General features: G+C 41.5%; 1 protein-coding gene across 1 annotated transcript in view; it reads right to left on the bottom strand.

The window, feature by feature from the left end:
* The window catches only part of TBX15 (T-box 15), a 104,849-nt gene that overhangs the window by 16,393 nt on the left and 64,911 nt on the right, over nucleotides 1-23,545 (bottom strand). Inside the window, exons 3-7 of the mRNA XM_026061508.1 lie at nucleotides 14,858-14,959; nucleotides 14,059-14,230; nucleotides 13,494-13,661; nucleotides 7,843-7,907; nucleotides 129-226 (exon numbers count right to left, since the gene is read on the bottom strand). Coding sequence (XP_025917293.1) covers nucleotides 129-226; nucleotides 7,843-7,907; nucleotides 13,494-13,661; nucleotides 14,059-14,230; nucleotides 14,858-14,959 — 605 coding nt within the window. The remainder of the gene's footprint in view (nucleotides 1-128; nucleotides 227-7,842; nucleotides 7,908-13,493; nucleotides 13,662-14,058; nucleotides 14,231-14,857; nucleotides 14,960-23,545) is intronic.

Raw genomic sequence — 23,545 nt, 5'->3', positions numbered from 1 at the left:
TTCACAGCAGTCAAGAACTCCATAAGGTGTGTGACCCACCCAGGATGCCAGAGCGTTTCTGCTGTCACACACTCTTTGCTCTTTTTACAGCTCTTTGTAAACCCTTTATATGCTCTTTGTAAGCTCACCTTGCTGTTTCTGCATGGTAGTGAAGTCTTCAAAGGTGAGAGTGCGCACAGGAGGCCTCCAGAAGGCATAGGTCTCCATGATAGCCTCCAGGCCCGTTCTGTGAGATGAAAATAAAGCAAGGAGAGAAGAATGTCAGTCAGCCAGCAAATGTATCTGAATCAGGGAGAGAGGGCTCTGACCTCGCTTGACAGGCTGCCAGCAGCCACTGAAAGGTCACCTTGACATCTGTGAATTCCTCAAGCAAGCCTTCCCGCACAGGTGCTGGCCACTAGAATAAAATGGAATTTTCCCAGTCCAGGATTTTAATAGCTCCTAACACTATTGCAGTGCCAGTGCTTCCCCCCCACCCTTTTTCTTTTTCAACAAGGATCCTAAACTTTTCATCTGCTTTGCAGGGAACATTTGGCAGTCAGTTACTCAAGGTATGCTTTATCGCAGAGCTGTCATCCACTTTATGGATGCAAGCTGTCATACAAACAAGGGAGGTCTGAGATTCAGCTTAGAAATTTGGAAGGAGAGTTTTTGTGAATTGTCTTTCCCCATCACCTTCCAATTTCAGATACTGTTCTAAAGTGCAATTGGAGTGCCATCCAAAAGTGAATCTCACTGTTTTTGGATTTTGACTGAAAATACAGTAAGAGGCTTTTTATGAAAAGGTCAGGGTCTCTATTTTGGGTCTCTAGCTCACTACAAAGACAGTACCAAAGGGAAAAAGCAAAAATCAAGTGAGAGCAACTTTTCCTCTTAAAGGGCTTGGGTGTCATCTTTGTTTGTATTTTCACCACAGCCTGCTAGCTCTGCTTAAATTCTCTAACTTCACAAGTTCAGTGAGGATGTAGGTTCATTATCAGGAAAAGGTAATGTTCTCTATGGGGCAATCACCTTGAGTTTTTTTGCAGGAAAGACTCTCCTCTGTAGAAGCTGAATCTTGCTCTGTTCCCCACTCCAATGTATTTGCCTTGCCTTTCCCTGCCTCTTTTCCAGCAGCAGGCTATAGCCCTTGCACTGACTGAACACAACTAGAGATGCTTCATTAGATGTGAGAACATATCCCCTTTCAATGCAAATGGCTCTAACATCCCCAGAGCCTCTCATCAGATGTTGTGCTGATACTGGAGCTGCCTTTTGCTTCTGAAAATGTCTTCCTGCACGTGCCTCCACTTACTCAGTTAACTTTCCAAAGTCTCCCCGGAAGTTCAGATGCTTTAAATACATTGGAGTTGGCAAACTAAACTCTGTATTTTAAGAGGAGGTTTAGAGGAGAGGTTGTTGCATGGTGTTTATTAGCTGCTAAGCTGTTAGAAGTAGAAACAGAAGACATCTCTGCATAGCAGTCTCACACTAGCCCTGAGTACATTACAACAAAACTATTTGGTTAATACAGTGGCCTTTGCCAGCTCATGGAACTCAGAGGCAGCAAGGCAGCACAGAATGTGAACTCATCTGCTAAGCCGGGGTCTGTGTGCAGGGGCAGCTTGTGGACTGCCAGTACCACCCTCAGGATTTCCTCTGCTCCCAGGCCGAGAAAGTCGTATGTGTGCTGCTCCACCTGCTTCTCAACTTACAGAGCTGGGGAGAGAACGGCACCTTTTCACAGCCTCAGGGAACAATCCCCAGTCCAAGCGCTGAGGGATGACTTCCTGGTGCAATATATCCAGGGAGCATAAAATTGCCCTGAGCAAGTCAATACAACAAGACCTGCTGTTGGAAGAACCTGCCTTGACAATTAAAACCAAGTAATATATCAAGAAATGCAAACTGATGATTCCAGCTGTGTTAAACTAGTTGTTTTGCATTTGCCACGAGGAAGAAGGACACCAGCTCACTACAACCAGCATTTACACAGAGTCTGGCTGAGCTACTGCCCCCCTTAGATCCCTGTGCATATAACCCCACTCTGCACATGCATCTGACTTCAAGCTCTGCTCTCGTTACCCCATCCCAGCAAAGTCCAACCCATGACAGGCTATGGCTCAGGGAAGCAGTAAGACAGGTTAAAGCTATTACCCCTCCCTCTGCCAGGAGCCTGCCTCTTGCACAGCTCAGCTTGTGAACTCACAGTTCAGTTTCTAGCTCTGAACTCACAACTTCCTCTATATCAATACAGTTCTGGCAAGTACTGTATAATTTGTATTTCTAAAAGAAAAGTGGAAAAAAATAGGAGAAAATAAAAAACAAAAAAGACCCCAGAGTAAATGGCAGTACTGAGCATACCACAGCAGCCTGTGAAGTGAAGTGAGTGTCTTTATATTCCTGCCTTAAATGCCAGAGAAGGAAGGGATGACACCAGGGCCCCACCTCCGCTGCTGCATGCTGCTCACATGCCTCCAGGGGAGCAGGTTGAAAACAGCCCCTTCGCTGTGGAGGTGGCTCCTGCCCTTCCTCCACACTGCAATTACTGGCAGCAAAGTTTTGGCTTCACTGGATTCATAGGCTGACATGTAATGCTCTGGGCAGCGCTGCAGCCACAGGTATCTGCAGATGTGGCTTAAAGCCACCTCTTTGCTCTCCCTGTCCCATTTGAGAGTCCTTTTCTCCCCAAGAGGTGCGCACAAAACTGCACATCTTGAGCATGCATGCAAAAACACACTATCTAAGTGTACAGATGACAGAGCTCAAAGTTATGTCCAGCTGCTCTACACACAGATTTAGGCCCTAGATCATCCCTTTTTCCTGGGATTTTTTTGCTTTGTGCAGAACATGTATTGCATGTGTTTTTGAAATAGTATCTAAACAGAACACATTCATGCAGAATTTTCAGATTCTTTCATGTGTAAGACAGCAGTGTCCTGTACTAACCTGCTTGCCACTGACCACCCTGCCCAAGGAGTCTTGCAGAAAAAGAAGGTGCAACCAGGCAAAAAAAGCTTGAGTCAGAATGCACACCAACACTGAATGACTGAATTTGCAACTCTATCCCCCGTCCCCAAGTATATTTTCTACTTCCGTCTATGATCTATTATTATTTTCATAAGAAAATGGAAAAAAAATTCAAGAAACTCCATCACTGGCAACTCTAATAACCCTTTCTCCCAGAACAGGTTATCAAATGAGTTTGATGCCAAGGTATTCAGAGCCACATCACAGACCTCCATCACAGGACATAAAGGTAGCGCTCTCTTAATCAGCAGAAGCCCTGGACTGCTAGTCCACATGTGTACCAGCCGCTAAGAGGAAACATACCCCAGTTTGCCAATGAAGAGACATCTTGAAGCAGCAGTAAATGCTGATTAAAAAAAAATTCTTTTAAACATTTCTGAAATCTCAGCAACTTCTTCAGGACTTAGGTGAAGCCGCCAGTACCAAGTGTGCTAGACAGTATCCATGTGTCATCCACTTTCTCTTTCACAGAACTGCACTGAAAATTTGAATTCAAGCTGTCTATCCAGGCATAAACCCTCCCCTCTCACACCATCTTTATGAAGGAAGTAAAAAAGCATCAGAAGAGGACTCACTGCCAGCTTTATTTTAAAAAGGTCAGTCCTTTAAAAGGTGTCCAAAATTCACTCTCTCTTTTTCATTCATTTTTTTATTTTTAGTGTTATTAAGTTTTAATAATAGGCAATAAATGAAAGTTCTGTTGTCTCAAAAATGAAAAAAGATGTACAAGCTATCTGTGCACCTCCATAATCCATCCCATATGGCTGACCTTGCCATTCCTGCTGCATGCAGGATTCGGGTCATCCTTTCATTGTTCACTGAGGAAGCCAAACTGTTGGCTCCAAGCACCCTCCTGGCTCTCTTACCCAAGACAAAAGGTCTAAGAGCATTTCCAACACAAACAACTTTTATTCACCTCAGCTGCTCACATCTGAAAGCAGAGTGCTGTTGCCTGCCTCCAGTTTAGCTTTTTTCTTCCATCATCCTGCTGTGTTTTCAGACTCCTGTCCCTTCCGGCTTCCTCCTGGATAAGGAGCTCCCCTAAGCATCCCACTGTCAAATGAACTTTACTCAGTCTCCAAAAATAGCCTCCACAGCACTGTACCTGCACATTCACTACCCAAACATTTTGCTAGCTGGTCTCTGTATGTCAAAGAACTTTTTAAATGAAAGTCAAAACTGTAGTTCTCAATCTCTTGAAGTTCTGGAAAGCAACCAACTAATACCTGACTTGTATGTATATTGCCCATTACAGAAGTGCTACTTTTATCTAGATATCCCTTTGCCACCCCTGTGAGACAGGACAAGTTCTCCTGTTTCACTTTTGCAGATGGAGAACTGAAGCAGAGAGGGACCAAATGACTTCCCTAAAATCACATACAGTGTATGTCTAATAAAAGGGGGTATTAAGTCCAGGCCTTTTAACTCCCTTATCTGTCAAGACTGATGGCTAGATTGCTGAACCGCATCACTTAGCATAGATTATAACTGCTCAAAGACTGCAAAAGAGCATTCAGTTGTGGGGCTGTTTGTATTGTTCCCTCTGAAACATTTTGTTCCTCTTTCTTCCAACACAAACACAGAGACACTGGGCTGTGTAGGGACATAGCCATGCAAACAGCTGAAGGAGGCCCATGAAGGGATCCATGAGAAGATCTCTTCCTCAGATAGATACGGGCAGTTACATTCTTCTGAGGTATCCCCAAAGCAGCACTTTTTTTAGCATTCTCTGGTACTAATGAAGCCAGACCACATCCATGACAAATGTGTGGGGAGGCGGTGAACTGATAGAGGACAGAGGTTTAAAATGGAGACTAGTTTTGAAAACAACAGTCAGCCCCATAATTTCTGCAGCAGGAAGCAACAACAAAGCAATAACAGAATAAGAAATGAGTGAAGGAAAAACATCTCTCTCTGTTTCATTGAAAAGCCTCAACACAAGGAAGAAAGGAAATGTCTTAGGGGAAGAGCTTAGGGAACAAGTGGCTTAATAGTTCCTCTTCTCCCATCACGCTCTGTTTTTTCCACTGCCTTTCTTCCTCCCCCCCCCCCGCCCCGGGCATCATTTGTTGGAAAACTTTAACGAGGGCTCTGATTCAGCATCCCAATGTCACTAGGTTACTATCTCCTGGAGCAGTCTCAGACATCATTCTGTGGCCCTTACTGCTGTGCTGTTTGTTTATTTTAAGATCTTATAAAGAAAACCTCTTGGAGAGCTACTACACTTCCCTGCATCACAAACAGCTCCTTTCTCAAATTATCCTGTTTCTTTTTCAAAAGAGACCTACATTTCCAGTGGGATGTTCTCCAGCTACAGTCTGATGTAGTGTAGCTGACAAGAGTTGTAAGGATGAGGGAAGCTACAGAACATCATGGTCATTATTCCAGTTGGCCAGCGATCCTGGTGAAATTAGGAATTCATTGGGAAAGAAGACCCAGCCAGCACAGTTAAGAAAAGTCCCATTTAGAGAATCTTTTCCCCACAAAGCTTGGATCTTAATGCCTTTCTCCCTCCCATGTGTGCCTGTACACATCTATGTATGTGTCTTTGTCAAAGGGAGCAGCTAAGCATTACAGGGGGTGTCCCCAGCTAGTTGTGCAGCCTTAGCCAGACCACTGCTTGTGAGGCAGACGCCTGACTGCTATATATGCTTGCAAATACCTTTGCCTGTTTTTTTCTTCCTAAAGCTTCAGGCTGCTCTCTTTGATGTGTAATACCTTAAAGATTTTAATTCCTCTTTACATCAGCAGAGAGCCTTACTGAGCCCTCCCCACAGCTGCAGCCATGTAGCAATTTCCTGCCCTTTCTTAAATCAATGAGCTACAAAGATCAGTAATTCCCAATCTTTTCAGGAAACTATCCAAATTCACTGGACTAGGGCCTTATTAATGCCTTCCACGTTAATCTAGCCCACCATGTACCTGGAACTGCATCAATCTCTCTTCTGAGCCCAGCCTCCGCTGCAGCTGCATCACTGCGTACAGAGAAGACCTTGTACACAGGAGACATACGACTTCCCCCATTAAGGAAAGCAGAGCAGGGTAAAAGTCACATATGCCTCAAGTTCCAGAAGTAATGCTCAAGGCTGGGATTAAATAAGGATGGTAAACGTCTTTTAGCTGCACTAAGATGAGAACAGAGGAGCTGACCTAGTAAATCACCTAGGTTAGCAAGATTCTCTTTGTTACAAATGATGGCGTAGCATTTGTCCAGTTGTTGGGAAATACTGAAGATTTGTCTGTTCATTGAACACTTCCTCTATCAAACCATGAATGAGGTAGTGGTCCTGGTAAAAACACGAGAGGACCAAGTAATTAAAGATTGAATTATAATACCCATGGGGACAGCAAACAAAGCTTGCATTCTGCTCCGAACCCTTGGAGCCTTCCTTTACAACCCTAGTGTTCTTATAATGTATTCATCTGTGTCCAGTTCTACAATTAATTTATTGTTTAAAACTTTTTGTCATATTGATTTAAAAGGATACCCACACTATTTGCAAAACTGAAATTCTTAGATCTGTTGCACACTCTGCTGGCATCATAAATGACAGGAAAAGTTGAAGCTTTTTATTAGGACTTTCTTATTTCTTTTTGATAACACTGTAATGTCTTCTAATAATGCAAACTTTTTTGATAAACGTTCTTGTTTAGCTAGTGTGTTATTAAAATAGAAATATTTTAAATAATAAATAACGTGTTCTACTTCAAACTTTCATTAAAATCCTGACAAAATTAAGCCACACAAAGTGAAACAATTTGACATTACTGGAGAAAAACTGAAAAGATTCTAAATTAGAAAATTTTTGCACTTTTACCCTGGAAACCTAAGGAAAAACTCAATATATCTTCTAATGTATAAAACCATTTGAGCATCAAGTTTTTGTATTTCCTACAGAAATTTAAAGAAAAATCTGCCTTCCAGCCAGCTCTACGTATTATAAGCAGAAAGGTCTAGTTTTTCTTTCTTACAGCTTTCATTGTTTTGCAGATTGTTAGCCTGTGACCTATTTGTCTGCTGCCAATCTGCAGTCTCACATTTTCCATCCACCTTTATAAAAATATTTTCTGTTTTTTCATTTCACTAACACAAATCTTTTTGGGGACAGGGTGGGGAAGGGGAAGCGAAACTCTGCAGTAACTCTGCAAATTAATTTATTTTACCTGATCCCTTGTATATCGTAACACCATACCAATAACACATAAACAGTTTATTAACAATTTAGCAGAGATGCTGCAGGATATTTTAATTATATTTTTAAATAGCAAGTGGAAAACCTCAGAGGAACCAGAAAATAATGGAAATGAGTATAAAGAAATTCATTATGTGGCCAGCAAATACCAAATGCAAAGCATATATACAGAAGAAAATACCCTTGAAAGCAGTGATAATGAAAGAGATACTGAAGTAGAAGCAAACAGGAAATTAAACCTACAACAGCAAAAATACAGTTGCTGCTTGGAAATAATGTCATAAAGCAGGAAAGCGATAAGCTATCTTTACAGTTATCTTATCTAAGAATACCTAAAACCCTCTTTCAGTTGCAAGGCCAATGCTACAGGCAGATGGAAGAGCAGCACTGGAGGAGATTTCTGAAAAGCAATTAAGTCAGTCTAGCTGGTTAACCAGAAAAGTATTTTCTAATGACGCCATCATTACACCATGAATCTTTTAGGCAAACATCCCTCTAAGAACTGGTCTACAACTACCTTCTCCTGTAAGACTGAATTAATATTGTAAAATGCCTTCCTGGGCCTCAGATATATGCACAGTGTGCCCAGCAGGGGAAAGAGAGAGGAGATGTTAAGGAAACACAGGCAAACTCCTCTTACCTGTTTCTCCCAGAGTCTCTGAAACCTTTAGCGAAAGGGTTTCTGTCAATTTTTAATCTGGTGATCTACAAAGGAAAAAAAAGAGAATTAGTTGATTTGTTCAAAAAAATTTTTCCAGAGTGAAATTACTGTTGATTACCTCTCTTTCCCAAACCGTCTGTACAATCACCTTTCATACATATTTCCCCAAACTTACATAAAAGTCACCCTTCCATCACCCAAAAGCAGATTACCAACTTGGGGATTAGACAGCACCATAGACAGAGATATGGTACTTCAGGCCTGGCTGTATTGGGGAAACCTGGATTTTTTTTCGGGTCTCATTTTGGCTCCGACCCTCCACACGGCACGGCACTGGAGCTAACAAGCTGTTCCAGGATCAGCAGCATGGTGGATCCAGGTGCAAAAACAGGAGCTGACCCCATAACAGCAGCGTGGGTCTGCAAGTAGTAGTACTGTTCCAGTTTTGCCATTATCTAGGGTAGATATCCCATATTATCTGGGGTAGGTATCCCAGGCCCAATACCTTAGATACCTCGCAGCTGAATGTACTCCCTGATCTTCAAACAATGCTAAGGAGAAAAGGCAGAAGCAAAGCACAGGCTACAGCTTCTGAAACCCAGCAGCTGGCCACCCAGTCACCTACACATGGTGCTGGTGTTCTGCTCAGGATTTGGGTGGCCCTTCAAGGATTTTCTGGTCTGAAAATTTTTTTTCTCCCTCCTCTAAACAAAGATGACAGCCAGACTGAATTTTTGGGGGGAATCTCCCTTCCTGCTTTATTTTTAAGTGTGAATTCCATAATGGTAAAATGACCCCGCAGACTGTGTAATTCTACTCCCTCTCAGCAGTTCCCCAACCTAGTGCGGCAAGAGTAGTGACAGAACTTCCCTCCATCAGCCTCGCCTTGTCCCAGAGACTCCATCTCTGGGGTGAAAAAGGAGCAAGACCTCAAGATCCTATTGAATTTGAGGTATTTTTGCTAAAACTGCTCAAAGGGGAGTTGCTTAATACAAACTGATCTAAAGAGGATTTGCAGGTGTTTTGCTTCTGTCAGAATCAGCCCTTATTCTGGATATTAACCTCGGATCTGGAATGCAGCTCCCATTTTTGCAGAAGCTTAATTTGTGAACTTAATTTCCACAGTCTTTGCAGCTGTCCTGGGACTCGTGTATACTGAGACAGATATGTTCTGTGGAGTATGGGATTTGTGGTGGATTTGCTAGCATTTTAGAATTGTTTCCAGAGACACTTCTCCCAGTAAGGCAAAGTTTTATGGCCACTGGAGGGCATGCATGCAGATTCAGAGGATTTTAGATTTATTTTTTAATGAAAAGGGTTCTCTGACCGAAGACAGTTTCCCATACTGGTATTACAGAACTGCCAAAAAAACTATTTGGAAGAAATCTCTAAATGTTTGAAACCCAGAGAGGCAAGAAGAAATTTCAGTGCTTCTTTACAGTTGTAGGTTATCTTCAGTGCCTTACAGAGATCCCTCACTCAGCATCCAAGCCCTTACCTGTTAATTTTGTCTTACAGGTCTGTCCATTAAGGAAGAAGATAACAGGCTTCTTTCCTGTCATTTCCTCTCCTTCCTCTATCCTCTTTCCAGGTTTGGTCTTCAGTTAAAAGTCTGGTGACTACATGCATGTGGGGGAGGGGAGGGAGGTGCAGGAAACTCCCAGTGGTAGCAAATGGTAGCAAATCCACTGTTTTATTGCAAGAATATTTTTTCTGCTGGAATATTTCATTCCATTTTGGATGCCGATTTTAGCCAGTTCAAGAGGACCAGAGTGCAAGAGAGTTAGGAGTCAGTATCCAGAAGAGGTCATGGGAGCACTGACACCATGTGTGCATTCTCTCACTCTTCATTTGTCCTTATCCAGTGTGTACTTGTAAGGGCTCTTTAGTGGATTCCTCTTCTCCATTTCCTCCCTTCCTGGTTTTAGCAGTGGAGGCAAATGGGAAAATGTCCCTGCTCCATACTTGGCCTCACCACTCATACATAAGGAAGGAAATGAGGGAGAACTGAGCCAGTCCACTGGCCACCATCCTTGTCCACTCTCACTATGGTCCTGCTGTGACTCAGCTTCACTCCAGCTGTTGTAGAGCCACCGCAGTAGAAGCAGGACGGGTATCAGCAAGCAGAGGGATGATTGTCTGTGTCTCTGTGCTTGCATATACGGGCAGAGGTGCTCCAGTTTTATCCCTCACCTTTCCCTGCCCTGCTCTTCCTGTCCATACCTACAGATGGGGAGACTTCACTCACTGACGTCCTTCCACTGTGCCAAGACTAAAGCAGTCACCAGATCTTCTCCCTCTACACTTTCTGGACACCTTCTGCAGAGTTACATTTGGGCTCTGAGGGAATCCAGCTGGCTATGTTGCTGGCCCTTTTGAATTGGATTTGTTCACAGACTGCTCACTGAGGTCCTGGTTTAAGCTATCCCAGAAAAAAGACTTGGTGACTTTTCTCATGTTGTTGTTAATTCCAAATCTCTTTTACTTCTGAACAACTTCTCAGCAGGTTTAACATCACCACCACCCTCATTCTGGGAACGGCTCCACTCAGATCTTTTCTAACTTCCTCTCCACCACTCAGGGCTTTCTCCATCCCTTCTGGTTCCTCCGTGCCAACTGTCGTGACTCTGCAGCCTCTGCTCCTCTCTGGTTATGAACCTGTCCAAAGACCAGCTGCAGCATGCAGACCTCAAGCAGCAGGAGGTCAAAACAACAGAAAGATGTTCTCAAAAAGACAGCTCTTCTGGGACACTAACCAGACCTGGGATGATAGGGACAAATCAGGTTTTCAAAACAGCCCTTTTGACGCTTTTCCCCATCAAACACAATCTTTCAGAAAAAAACTCATGTTTGTGCCCCATCTAAGGCTGTTGTTATGATTACTGCTAGTTTAGTGCTATCAGGGCAAATGACAACTTCTAACAGAGCATGGAAGTTAGTCAGACCTGGTCCCCAGAGAACTCACAGCATCCTGGTACGAATAGATAAAATATGGCATGGACCCTTTCATAGACCCAGGTCATAGATTCTAATGGCAGAAAGACCCAACACAACAATCTATCCAGACTGATGGTTTGTCCTATGATATTGGGAGCCACAGAAACTCAGTCAGGAATAACTTGCCTGCCCAGGATTTGAACACTGAACTTCCAAAAGCAGATTTAAAAGACAACCTGCAGCCTCAAGTCTATTTAAACGGGTAAAGGACTGAGCCTTTTTCCCTCCTGTCCCTCTCCCCATGATACTATTCCCAACATCCATCAGTACATCTCTCCAGATGCTTATCATCTAAGTAGTCCAGAGGCTTTCCATCTATGCTTGGTGAACCTGCCAGAGTCCTCTAAAAAGTCCATGAAAGTTAACTAAGAAAAGCGAGCCTATTGATAGTAACTTGCATTCAGTGTACAGGGGCCTGCAATTCCAAAGGAAATTATTTAAAGGTGTGCATATCAAAGAAGTCAATAGTCCCAGCTCTAACCTTTCTAGGTAATGTACAGAGATGCGTGCACACACCACCTTGTAAGTGGGAATCTTTAAAAAAAAGAGCAGGAGGAGAGATTTGAGGAGAACCAGAAAAATAATAATTCATATAAGGGAAAGGGGTAGATAGGGAAGAAAGAAGGGAAATTATGTGAATTTTGAACTTTTTCCAGTCCTCTGTTTTGCCTCCCTTTGATTTCTCAACAATTTTTAGATAATGAGAAACCATGGCAAGATCACAGAAATCACAGAATCACAGAATCGCTGAGGTTGGAAGGGACCTCTGGAGATCATCTAGTCYAACMCCCCTGCTCAAGCAGGGTCACCTAGAGCACATTGCACAGGATTGCATCCAGGCGTGTTTTGAATATCTCCAGAGAAGGAGACTCCACAACCTCTCTGGGAAACCTGTTCCAGTGCGCTGTCACCCTCACAGTGAAAAAGTTTTTCCTCATGTTCACATGGAAGTGTCTGTGTTTCAGTTTGTGCCCGTTGCCTCGCGTCCTGTCGCTGGGCACCACTGAAAAGAGTCTGGCTCCATCCTCTCGACACCCTCCCTTCAGAAGATTTTATGGTCTTCACAAATAGAAAAAGGCTCCTTCTTATTTTCTATAAAGATTCACATATTTTGTTGTTGTGATATAAAAATATAACAATTCACTGGCTAAATGTGACAATCTGTCCTGAGCTGTCTTGACATGGTACTGTCACTCAGTCCAATAGTACTGAATACTCCAGTTATATTCAGAATACTGAATATTTCAGTGAGTTTATGAGATAACTCTCTCTCTCAGCTGCTGTCATGGAGAAATGTGTTGGCCTCACCATTTGCAGTTCAAGAGTCCTCAAAAATTTATGGCAGAAAATTATATAATACATTTTTCTGTGATAACAATTGGCAACAATATCTATCAGGTTTCATCTTTCAAGCTGGTTTATGCCATCATTCTTGCTTGCGACAGTTTCTTATGCTCTATAATTTGACACCACACTACTAACACAGCATAAAGTTTCACCAGCCAGAATTCTGTTTCACATGACTGGGATAAAATTACCTTACACAGCGCTTCTGATGCCAACACAAAACTCCCCAGTAAGGAGGAGAAAGGGAGGGAAGGGGAATGGGATGTGCACAGCTGTTTTACCTGAGAATAACCAAGAGCGTGTGTAAGCACACAAGAGAAAAGGAGCACACTGAGCCAAAAGTGTGACAGAGATGGTGTGAAGGTTACCAGGAATCCCTGAAGCAGAGGCAGCTGGAAGGTGAGTGGTACTCAAGGAGACTGCAGAGGGAATGGATGGATATAAGGAGTTTTTGATGAGTGCAATGAACATGGCCTGCAGAAGCAATGAAGCAGGCAATCTCCTCCTTTGAAGACCAGATACTGTCTTTCACAGGCCACAAAAGGAGAAGCAAATGCATGTAATTCACATTCCAGTCCTTTCTGAAACTTCATTTTTTGCTAGTGTCTCAAATGCTTCCATTCTTACATTTTCATTTTTTCCCTAGCAATTAATTCCGTCTTACAGATTCTCTGGGTAGATAGACAGGGAATTCTATAATCAAACACCATGGCAACATCTCTTCCCTTATGGTATCTGGAATCAATAGTAACACTGGAAACTGCAGGATCTGAATCAAATGTGATATATGCATGAGAATTGTAGTTAATGTACAAGACATGGATTACTTTATATGCTCAAGGGCTTTTTTTGTCAGCAAACTGATTCCATTTCTGTTTTCTAAGAGAAAAAAGTGTTTTCTCTGTTAGATAACTAATCTGGATTAGTTATACTGCTGCAAAATTTCAGTGAAGACAGGACACTGCAGTTTGTACCACAAGGCAGCTAGGAAAAGTAAACACAATACATCTGCTTGTGGTCGATCTCATCTAGCTACTTTACAGCTACTCTAGCTACCTTATCTCCAAGGTGATTTTATGACTAGATACTTCATGTCTATACACTGCCTCATAGTAAGTATTTTCTTTTTGTGCAGAAAAATGCAGTGTGCCTGTAAAGTATACATACTCCTTGAGCTATGTTTCTGAGAGAAGTTAATGTCTCACAAACACAAAGAACAGACTTTTTTTTTTTTAATAAATACCAGACATAAAAGAAGCTTGAAGGCACCCAGCATGCAGTTTTACCTGCTGATTTTGGTACGCTGTCACTGTGGTGAAGACAGTCTCTGGAAAGTTGAAGGTTTTCACCCCATCACCTGAAGGAACTGGTTTTGTTGGAGAAAGGTCACTGCTGAAATCCTTGCGGATGACATGAACACGGGGCTGGTACTTATGCATTGAGTGTAATATTATCTGAAGAGAAAAAAAAGGAGAAGGAAAAGGATTTTTTTTTTCCTCCCCAAATTTCTGCGTTACATCCAAAGGTACTACAAGGAAGCAAGGATGAAGTAAAGGCTTATGGGAGTAAAATTACTCTTATCTTACAAGTCTGTGTGAGACCAAGCTCTTCTACATGCATGTGCCATGTCAAAGTGGAATTCCCCCTTGAGGGAGAAAAGGGCTTTATTGCTTTATAGGGCCAGGCAACATCTTGACTGAAGTAGGGAAGGAAGCTCTAATACTCTCTGGGGACAGTCTACCGGCACACATGCCTGGAAGGACAGGGGAGCATCAGAGCAAAAGCAACATCCTCCGGGTCTGACAGGAGCATGGCTGAGGCAGCAGGCACTAGGATTAGCCTCTAACTTACGTGGCCTTGATCATCAAGCTCGTTGTTGGTCAGTTTGAGCTTGTCAAAACTGACCACCTGCCTCATCCAGGTGTCTCCGGAAGCCAGCGAGTCAGGGTGGATGTAAACCCTCGGGGGCACCGGGGAGTCAGCATTGCCAGCCACCATCCACTTGGAGCTGTGATACACATACCTGAAAGAGAGAGGGGGAAAGGCTAAGGAAAAGTTGTCACTCACCCACCAGAGGAACTTCTCCAGGGCTCCCCCTCCCCAGCTACCCTACCACAAACACCCCAAGCTCTCATTTGCAGCCAAGGGGGAACATGCTTTATTACAACCTCTTACCTTCTAAATGAAAGCCAGATTACCTCTGAGCCACTTGCTCAGGCTTGGTTCCTTATTAAAACCACCTTTGCAGTTATTTTCCCTGTAAAACTCTGCCACAAGTGCCTTCTCAACTCCTTAACTCTCTCTGAGCTGGAGTAAGAGGCTAGGAAATGCTGGTAAACAAAGCCCTCTCTGAAAATATTACCAAGTACTTAGTAATTTCTAGAAAACTGCATTGTCTGCCATGCCAGACTGTACAAAACACATGTGCATTCACCCAGAAATGGCAAAATCCAATGTCTACTACCAGAATCATCAATAAAACAGAATTTCTGTTTTGAAAAGTTGCAAAATAGGAAAAAATAGGAAAATCCACTTAATATTGCAGACGTTAGGATTAGAGGGAAAAAATGTAAATGGTATGTGTTTTTTCTAGGCTTTCATTGACACTGAGATATCTTAATGTTCCTAGTTCTGCACCTAAAAAACTTACCTGTATCTCTTGTTATCCACAGGCACAATGTCCATGGCAATATAATACTGCTGGTGGGGATCCAAGCCTGTAATTTTCACTCTCATGGCTGGAAACATTCTCCTAGAAAACAAAGAATAGAAATAAGGAAGAAAATGGTGAGTAAGGAAGCTGAAGGGGCTCCTGGCATGAGAAGCATGCTACTTTAAATAGCGCACTTCTTGGCATGACTTCTCTGATTTGAGTCTGATAGCAAGGACTGTGCTGGCATCAGCTCGAATCTTCAGATTTTCTTCCACTTAAAAGGAGGGATAACTGTTTAACAACCTGTGGATAACAATAAAACACTCCCAGCCAGTCTGTTACGGATTCCTAGCAGACAGTTTTTGTAATATGTTCCACACAAATTGTCCTTACAGTAAGGATTTTTCTCTTGGTTTTTCAATACACAGATGGGCAGTATACATTATGCTTGCCCTTTCTAGTTTCATTCTGTTAGGGATTAAATGCTATGGCTTTTTTTTTTTTTTTAATCAAGTGCTGCTATTTCTTCCTGATGTTTTTTTCCCATTGACAGTCCATCTAGAATTATTTTCTCTTATCACATTAAATGCAGGATCATATTTGTTCTATTTTTTGAGGAAATCACATTTCAGTATGGAGTCTGATAGTACTAGAATAATATTTAAATCAAATCCATCACCCTGAAATACCTTCTTGCTTTTATGTTTATAGGCATGTAAGAAAGAAAGTACCTTAAATGAATCTGGTTATTAGACTAGTATTTCACATTTAACAGAAACACTGGCATCATAGTTTCCTTGAAGTCCAGGTAGTATTTTGTGCCAACTTTTTTTGTAAATATTGTCTTTTCTGTGACGCATGAATCCAGTTCTTTCTTGAGAATTTTCACCCCATAGACAAATCATGAAACTGTTCACAAGCAAAAATCATTTCCCAGCCTTTCTTTCCTTGTATTGAGCATGAGTTTAGCTCTGCTGTGCATGAATCACTGTTCTGGAGGTGTTTGTCACTAGACAATTCTTTCAGAAAAGAACAGCTCAGACCAATGTTAACCTCAAAATGTGTCAGTGTTGGTGTGGCTATGGCAAAATTTTCTTTAAAAATTTCTGGTTGCCAGTAATCCCATTGCCACTGTACGCTTTCTTCAAACAGAATGTTGAATGAATTATTTATGCCATACTATATTTGCAACTAATGCAGTATTTTGGCACCTTCATAAAATTTGAGGAGCAGAACTGGGTGAAGTACAGAAGGAAATAAAAGCAGCAGATGCAGAACACTGAAAAAAATCCTGTGTTGTTTCACTGACTGTTAATCAGACCTGAGATCTTTAGTGTCTTCTCAGTCCTTATCTAAGAAAATCTCAAGCTGAGATCCCACAGGATGGTGTCATTCAATTGGATGACTTTCTTCCCAAAGCATATAGAGTTTTGATAAGACAAAACTCCGAAAATAATGAATGCTGATATGTAATTACCTTCTGATTTTCTGATGTGTGAGTAGCTGTCTCCTTATGGAATGAGGGTAGTTTGGATGGAAGAAGGATATTAAAGGGGAGTTAAGTATCATGAGCGGCTAAAATCATGACTCCAAAATCACGGAGAAAGCAAACAGGGAATGATCATTCTCTGTTTCTAGGGACTGTCCCTAGAAACCATCATGATGCTTTCCCATCTATTTAATGAGAATTAGTGAAATGTCTGAGAAGAACATTAACATCTATTCCCAAAATTTGTATATCTCAAAGTATTACCACTGGACAGAGCCTGGAGGCAGAAGAAAATGGAAATATTTATGCAATGTCTCCAAACATCTCTAAAAAGCAGCATCAAAAGGATGCAACCATAAGAAATTATATTATTCTTTCCGATCCAGGCCATATATATCCACTTGGGAGAGGAGGTTGTTAAGGAGGAGGTCACGGCTCAGCATTCAGCCTAGCTACAACTCTGCCTTTTCATTCCATCGAAAGAGAAAGTTCTGATCTATTAGTAGTTGAATCTCTCTTGGAAAAGGGCATTCATCTTGGGAGTGGGGAGAACATCACAACTGCCAGAGCACAGCTAACTAGAGTTATGAGAGGCATAAAACTGTCAGAAAAATTGTCTGCAGTAACCTTTCAACGATTAAGATTTGTGCAACTGATGGTATGAGTTTGCTAGCTGAACAGCTTGGGGGGAAAAAAGGAATAACGGATTAGTCTTTGGTGGCCTGAGGGCATTACCTTGTTTCTACCACAATGGCTCATTAAATCTGCCAAGCCAAATGGGTGCAGGATGTGGCATTTTACAATCCAGCTCTTCTTAATTGGAGAGAGGTGGCTTGGGAACAACTTAAGGGGTAGGTCATGTTTCAGAGAGTTGATGAGAAATCCAGGATTAAATCTGAGTCTCTTTGGGTCTAAGTCTGTGCACTATATTGGGAAAACTGAATGCTGTGTGTGTTCCAAGGAGCTCTCTCCAAAACTGCAACCCAGTGTAAGGTTGCAGTATAGCCTATGGGGTTGTTTGCTTATGAAATACCTTGTAAAAGATTACCACAGACCATTCAACAGGCTTAGAAGCTAATCTCTAAAATAATCGGAGAGAACGCGACTGATCCCACTGCTTTCTCTAAGACTTAAGTGTATTTTTAAAGTTTTGTAAAATATTACTGTTTTCCTTTTCTGTGGGTGTAAAAGCAACTCAAATTTCTTTGACATATCGCTGTTGCCTGAAACTATCACAGCGGCCTCCAGCAGTACTGCTGTGTGGAAAGGGGAAAATGGAAAAGGCGGAGATAAACAATAGCAACTTAGGTACATATTCAGGTGAAACTTTGGTTAAGTTCCTATGCTGTGTGTTTCCTGTCAGCTGCCTCTTTGCCCCCAGAGGCACCTACACGATAGGAAAACACTAGGCTCAAAGGTTTGGATGGAATTTAGGCCATTTCAATATTGTTGTATTAATAAACAGTCAAGAACCTTTTATCTAAGAAGGTATTAACTAGCTTTACAGTCAACAGTTACACAAAGCCTGTCTGTTTGCATAGGGAACACGTGATGACATTGGATATAGTTTAGTAGAAGGTTTTATGTCAACAAGTTTGAGATGATCAAGCTATTTATATGATAGCTTTACCACTCAGCAGGAGAAAAGTCTTCCTAAACATATATTGGAAGTCCATGTTCATATACACAGTTCCCTGTTAGGGGAAATATGATATGAAATAAGCTATTACAATTATTTTAGGATCACTTAGAAGTCTTTTTAAAAGTATTTCTGTAACAACTGTCTACCTCAGTCTACCCAATTCCTGGCTCCCTCTATGCAGAGAATGAGGTTTATGGGATTCAGATTTCTAAAACTTGATTAAAATCGTATTTGCCAGAACAGTATTGTACTGATTTTGAGAACTATGTTTGGGAACTTTCAGAAACAGAAAGAAGTAGTTGGACTGTGGCAGCCAGCACGTATTTTTTGTTTAAACTTTTATTTAATACAAAAACATAGCTCATTTTTCCTTTGTGAAAACTGTTCAGAGAAGGAGGAACACAGTAATACCCCCAAACTGGATCTTTTTTTCCAATAGACTAAAGCTCTAGTTTATAACCTTTAGGATTCTCAAGGTATCAGCTCTTTTCTCTGCCCCTTGAACCAGCATGTGAGGCTTGCCTCAGGTTGGATCTACCTTCAAAGTTGGCCCTTCTCTGAGTAAAGGCATGGACCAGATGACCTCCAAAGTCCCTTTCCAACATAAATTTATTCTGTTTCTAAGTTCGGTTTTAAAGAGGGAAATTCCCCATTAGGGGATAAGAAATAAATAGCTACTTGGCAGGTTATTTCAAAACACAGCAGTAATTCCATGAAGCTGCTCAGAAGTTGGAAATATTCCTTGTACAGACAGTTCAGTGAGCAGAAGTCAGATGAGAGTTTAAAGGACTGACACAATTTATCATACAGTTTTCACAACTATACAGTGTAATGATATACATACTGCATAAACAACTTAAATGGGATTAAATTTGCTTAAAGATGACATCTAAATGCAAACCCTAAAATGAAGGGTGTGCCAAGATATAAAGCATTTCAATTGTACCCAAACAGCATGGTTCTATTGACAGTAACAGAGAGATTAGTCACCTCCCAGAGTCATAATAAATCTGAATGAGTAACTCCACAAAATATTCAAAGACTCATTTAGGCCTGAGGATTAAGTGTGCACAGTGTTTACAATGTGCATGAGTTTACAGAGTAGCCTGAAGTTATCAATGGTATTTTATAACTTATATTTCCTTGCCTTTAAGACTTGTGCCAGATGTATATTTATTTATGAAACAAACCTGTGAGGAATGGAGGTGAGGGACAGGAAGGGAAGCGAAAGCAAGAACACCTTCCTGTTTTTCCCTGCTGCGTGGGATTATGTAGAGGAGATGTTTGCGTTGAGAGGAAAGACTGAAGCAGGGTTTGGGAGCTAAAGGATTTATTGTTTATGAGGGAGAGGAAGCCCAGCAGACCTTCTCAGCTGCTCCACACAGAGGTGCACATATTTTTCTGGAAACTGGAGCAGGCGTATCTGGTCCACTCGGCCAGGACTGCAGGACAGCAGTTTGGTAGCCTCCCAGCCCTCATTCTGGGAAGTCTTCTTCCTGGGCACCTTCAGCACTAACAGAGCTTCGCAACAAAATTACTGTTGCAGTCCCTAGCTGAAGAGCACGCTGTGGCCCTTCTTTCCCTTATGGGAAATAAAACAGCCATTCTGTAATGTAAACAGCCCTAAGTACACATTTCAAATGACTCAGTCTCAGAGTTCCAGGGAGGCAAAGCAACTCCAGTCAAAATACCATTTAGCTCGCCAAAAGGCACAGAAGAGACAGGAGATGACAAGGTCACCTGTTCAACTCACTACTGGTTTTGTGAACTTTCCACCTGTATTACTGAGCCTGGCCTCAGTGCCCAGGTTTGAGCCAGCCCTCAGAATTAATATGATAAATATGATATGACTCATGGGATCATATCTCTCATAGTTGAGAAGAAATCCTAGATCTCTTACAGGTAGAATCTCAGCCCCCATTAAAGTATTGGCTGTTTTTGTGGGCTCAGTCACACTTTCTATCATCATCTCCATAGACAGTAGGCAGCATTTCCCTTCCAGAGCAGGAGTCCGAGCATTCATTATAGTGGCAATATATCTCTCCAGTAATAAATGCACATTGCTTTCCCCTTTGGGTGGTACTTCTGTGCAGCTGCTAAATAACCATTACCTCTGCAGCTCAACTGATCATGATCTTTAGCTAGGGAATGTGAGGTGTGGGGAGGAATTCAAATTTCTGTGCTAATGTTGTAAGGATCCATGCATGCTGCAAATGGGTGAAGGAGAGTGGGGGAAAAGAGTTAAATATGTTTTTTAGGGGGAATTGCTTAAATCAGGATGACCTGGGGCTTAAGTTGAATTTATTTTATTATGGACAGAGTATAGGGTTGCCTTTCGAACAAAAAAGAGATAAAGGAGATTGCAGATTTGAATGCTCTGCAGCTGACAGAAAGCCATTTGCATCTTTCCCACAAAGAACAAAGGAGTCTTGTTGTAAGAACTTTATTAAATTCTGAATAACAAAGTTCTGATAGAAAGGAAGAAAGGAAAAGTTCTAAGGGGACTGAAGCAGGTTTATGGAAACAGACAAAAAAATACTTCTATAAATAAAGCATCAAGAAAGAAAAACTGAAGAGAATTAAATGTGAGTGGGAGTGTGAGGTTGAAAGTTAAAAAGTATAGTAGGCCTGAGGTAGGTGGGATATAGCTCCAGAAATATGTTTGAAATGAGAATATAGGTTAGAAACTAGCTTCATGGAATAGGAGCAAAAAGACATTGTGGTGTCAGTCAGGAACCAAGCAGTGCTCTACTATTATAGGAAATTAAGGAGCAGCGATAGTTGTAGGCAACTAAGTCCATAATTACAAAAACTTTCAGAACAAGAAGGCCTTATAGGACTCAAATGGGGTTTTTAGTGGGAAAGTGACAAGAGCAAAATCTTCCCTGTGGAAGGAAGAAGTTGCAGACGAAGCCACACATCTCTCAAAATTTCAGCATCTTCAGGAGATGACAACAACAATTCAGCCCTCTTCGGCGGAAATCAAAAAGTCTAATCTACGGAATGCATCATATATCATGCATCCAATATGGAAAAAAAGGACTGCCAGACTCAACTCTCACCCATCACAGACACATCCTCTATGAAGGAAGAATGTTTAATCAGAGAGATTAACCATTAAACTTGGACATTCTACCATATCTGTAAGGACCATCCCTAATAAACAGACATATCACCTAAAGAAACTGCCCAAATCTTCATTACATTTTGAGATGGTTAACCCACAAATATAGTGAGCAGGAAATATCCCCTTCAATATGGTTAATATCACTCTGAGGATATCATCAAAAAGAGAAAAAAACTATTTGGTAGATAAATAGATTTTGTGTGGGCAGCCAGAGATGAGCCTATTGACCATCAGGATTTAAGTAATGATAAGCATCTCCTTTTAGGGAGAAAGAATATGATTTAGGATTATAAAGAACATGTGATTTGCTCAATAAGTTACATTTCTGTATTGTGAGATGTGGTCTTTCTTAAGTGGAAAAATTATCAAGGCTGGAGCTTGCAAAGGCACTTGAGAATGCTAGTAATAGTGTTACAGAAAAAAACTCTAATAGTGAAATGTTCCTTAAAATCCTTACAGATTTCCCTATGTCTATTCCCTGCTAAAAACTGCCTGAATACATCGATATTGGACTATTTAAAATAGAGTTAGGCTCTCTTGTCTTTCTTAGCATGTGCTGTGATATTTCATCAGAAAATGTGGACAAACCAAGGTTTTCCCCAGAGCGTGTATCATAAAAACCAAAATCATGAGAACCAAAAAATCACTTGAGAACCAAAATCTCTGAGCCCAAACCTAAGAACATCAAAGCAAAATATTTAATTTGGGGCCAGGATGGAGCAAACAGAAGGATTTCAGGCTGGGGAAGTGAATCCGACTGTTATGTTTTAGGATGCTTCTTCACCAAATGGGACTCATTTTTCCTGGCATGGTGCTTCAATGACATTGTAATTCAGCTGCAGTATGCTCCCACATTCTCCCTCTCAGAAGAAACGAAGTACAACTCACAGTAATCCTTAGTCAGCTTCCTGATATTACTGTGTAATTAGGGATATGTATATATTGTTTGTTATGATGATATGCAATGTGGGAGGCCCTATTTGTCAAACAGAAAGGCAACATGAATGGCAATTCCATGAACCATTGCTGACATGAAACATTTCAATTCGTATATGTCAGAACAGTAGTTTTATATCAAAAGTGTCAAAGTACATACTTCAGACAGTTCCAAACAACAAATTAACAATTTCTAGCTCAAAGACAGCAGATGAAAATTTTCGACAAAACAGTATTTTTACAAAAAAAATTTCTTCAATATTGTCATTTTCTAAAAACTTTTAAAGGAAAAACAGAATCTCTTTTTGTATGTGTGCAACAATTTTACCAAATAGAAACCTTTCATTTTTTGAACTGACCCACAATATTTCATTTCTTTATGTTAATTCTCCCCTAGAACACCTCAATGCTTTTTGCCATTAACCCCTCCTTCTCCAGAACCCCTGCCATTGCTCTCAAGACTTCTGTGAGAAGATGTGTTGAACAACTTGTAAAACTGAAGTGGTATTGATGCTGTTAACTTTTTGAGTGACTTTTTTCTAAAAAGCCTGTGATCAGGGTATGGCTTTTTAAAGTTCCAGAAGGGTCAGCTACTTCATTCAGAAATGTGGGAACTGCTGAAGTCATCTCCATATAAGCTCCGGGCATTTTGTTGTGCACTAGTTTTGGTGGGCTTAGAGATATTTGTGCTGCTGTTAAGTCTATCCATTCCATTTATTGTAAGAGAATTAATTAAAATTAATCCAACAGCTAACAATGTATCCTTTTTATTCTCAGAGACAGCATGGACCAGGCACCAGGACAATGAACTTGGTTCTTCCAGTGTCATATTTCTTGAGGCTGGACAAATCACTTAATATGCCTAGTTCTCAGTTCCACCTCATATGAATTGGGTATAATAATAATTTTCTTCCTGTCTGTTTCGACACCTCTAGGGGAAAAATGTTGCAAAACAGCAAGTGTTATTATTTCAGTTACTCTGGCTCTTTCATTTGAGATAGAAGGGCATTTACAGCAGCCTGTACAATTCAAGTCGGGATGCCTCCAGCAGGTGAATGCAGCCGGGGAAGCCTGCATGGGATGTGGCTATGGAGGATCCTCTTGTATCCCTCCTGGGAAACCTGCATGCTCGATCACCTCTCTGAAATGCCTGTACACCAATGCACGCAGCATGGGGAACAAACAGGAAGAACTAGAGATCTGTGTGCGGTCGCAGGGCCACGATCTCATTGCAATTACAGAGACATGGTGGGACAGCTCGCATGACTGGAGTGCTGTCATGGATGGCTACGTGCTTTTTAGGAAAGACAGGCCAGGTAAGCGAGGTGGTGGAGTTGCTCTTTAGGTGAGAGAGCAACTGGAATGTATTGAGCTGTGCCTAGGGGTGGATGAAGAGCGAGTCGAGAGCTTATGGGTAAGGATTAAAGGGCAGGCTAGCATGGGGGACACTGTTGTGGGTGTTTACTGCAGGCCACCTGATCAGGAAGAGGA

This window comes from Apteryx rowi, unplaced genomic scaffold (assembly GCF_003343035.1).
Source record: "Apteryx rowi isolate R43461 unplaced genomic scaffold, aptRow1 scaffold_181, whole genome shotgun sequence".
In the NCBI taxonomy this organism is placed as follows: Eukaryota; Metazoa; Chordata; class Aves; order Apterygiformes; family Apterygidae; genus Apteryx; species Apteryx rowi.
Note: the sequence above shows the minus strand (reverse complement) of the source record. Positions and strands in the feature narration are given on the sequence as shown.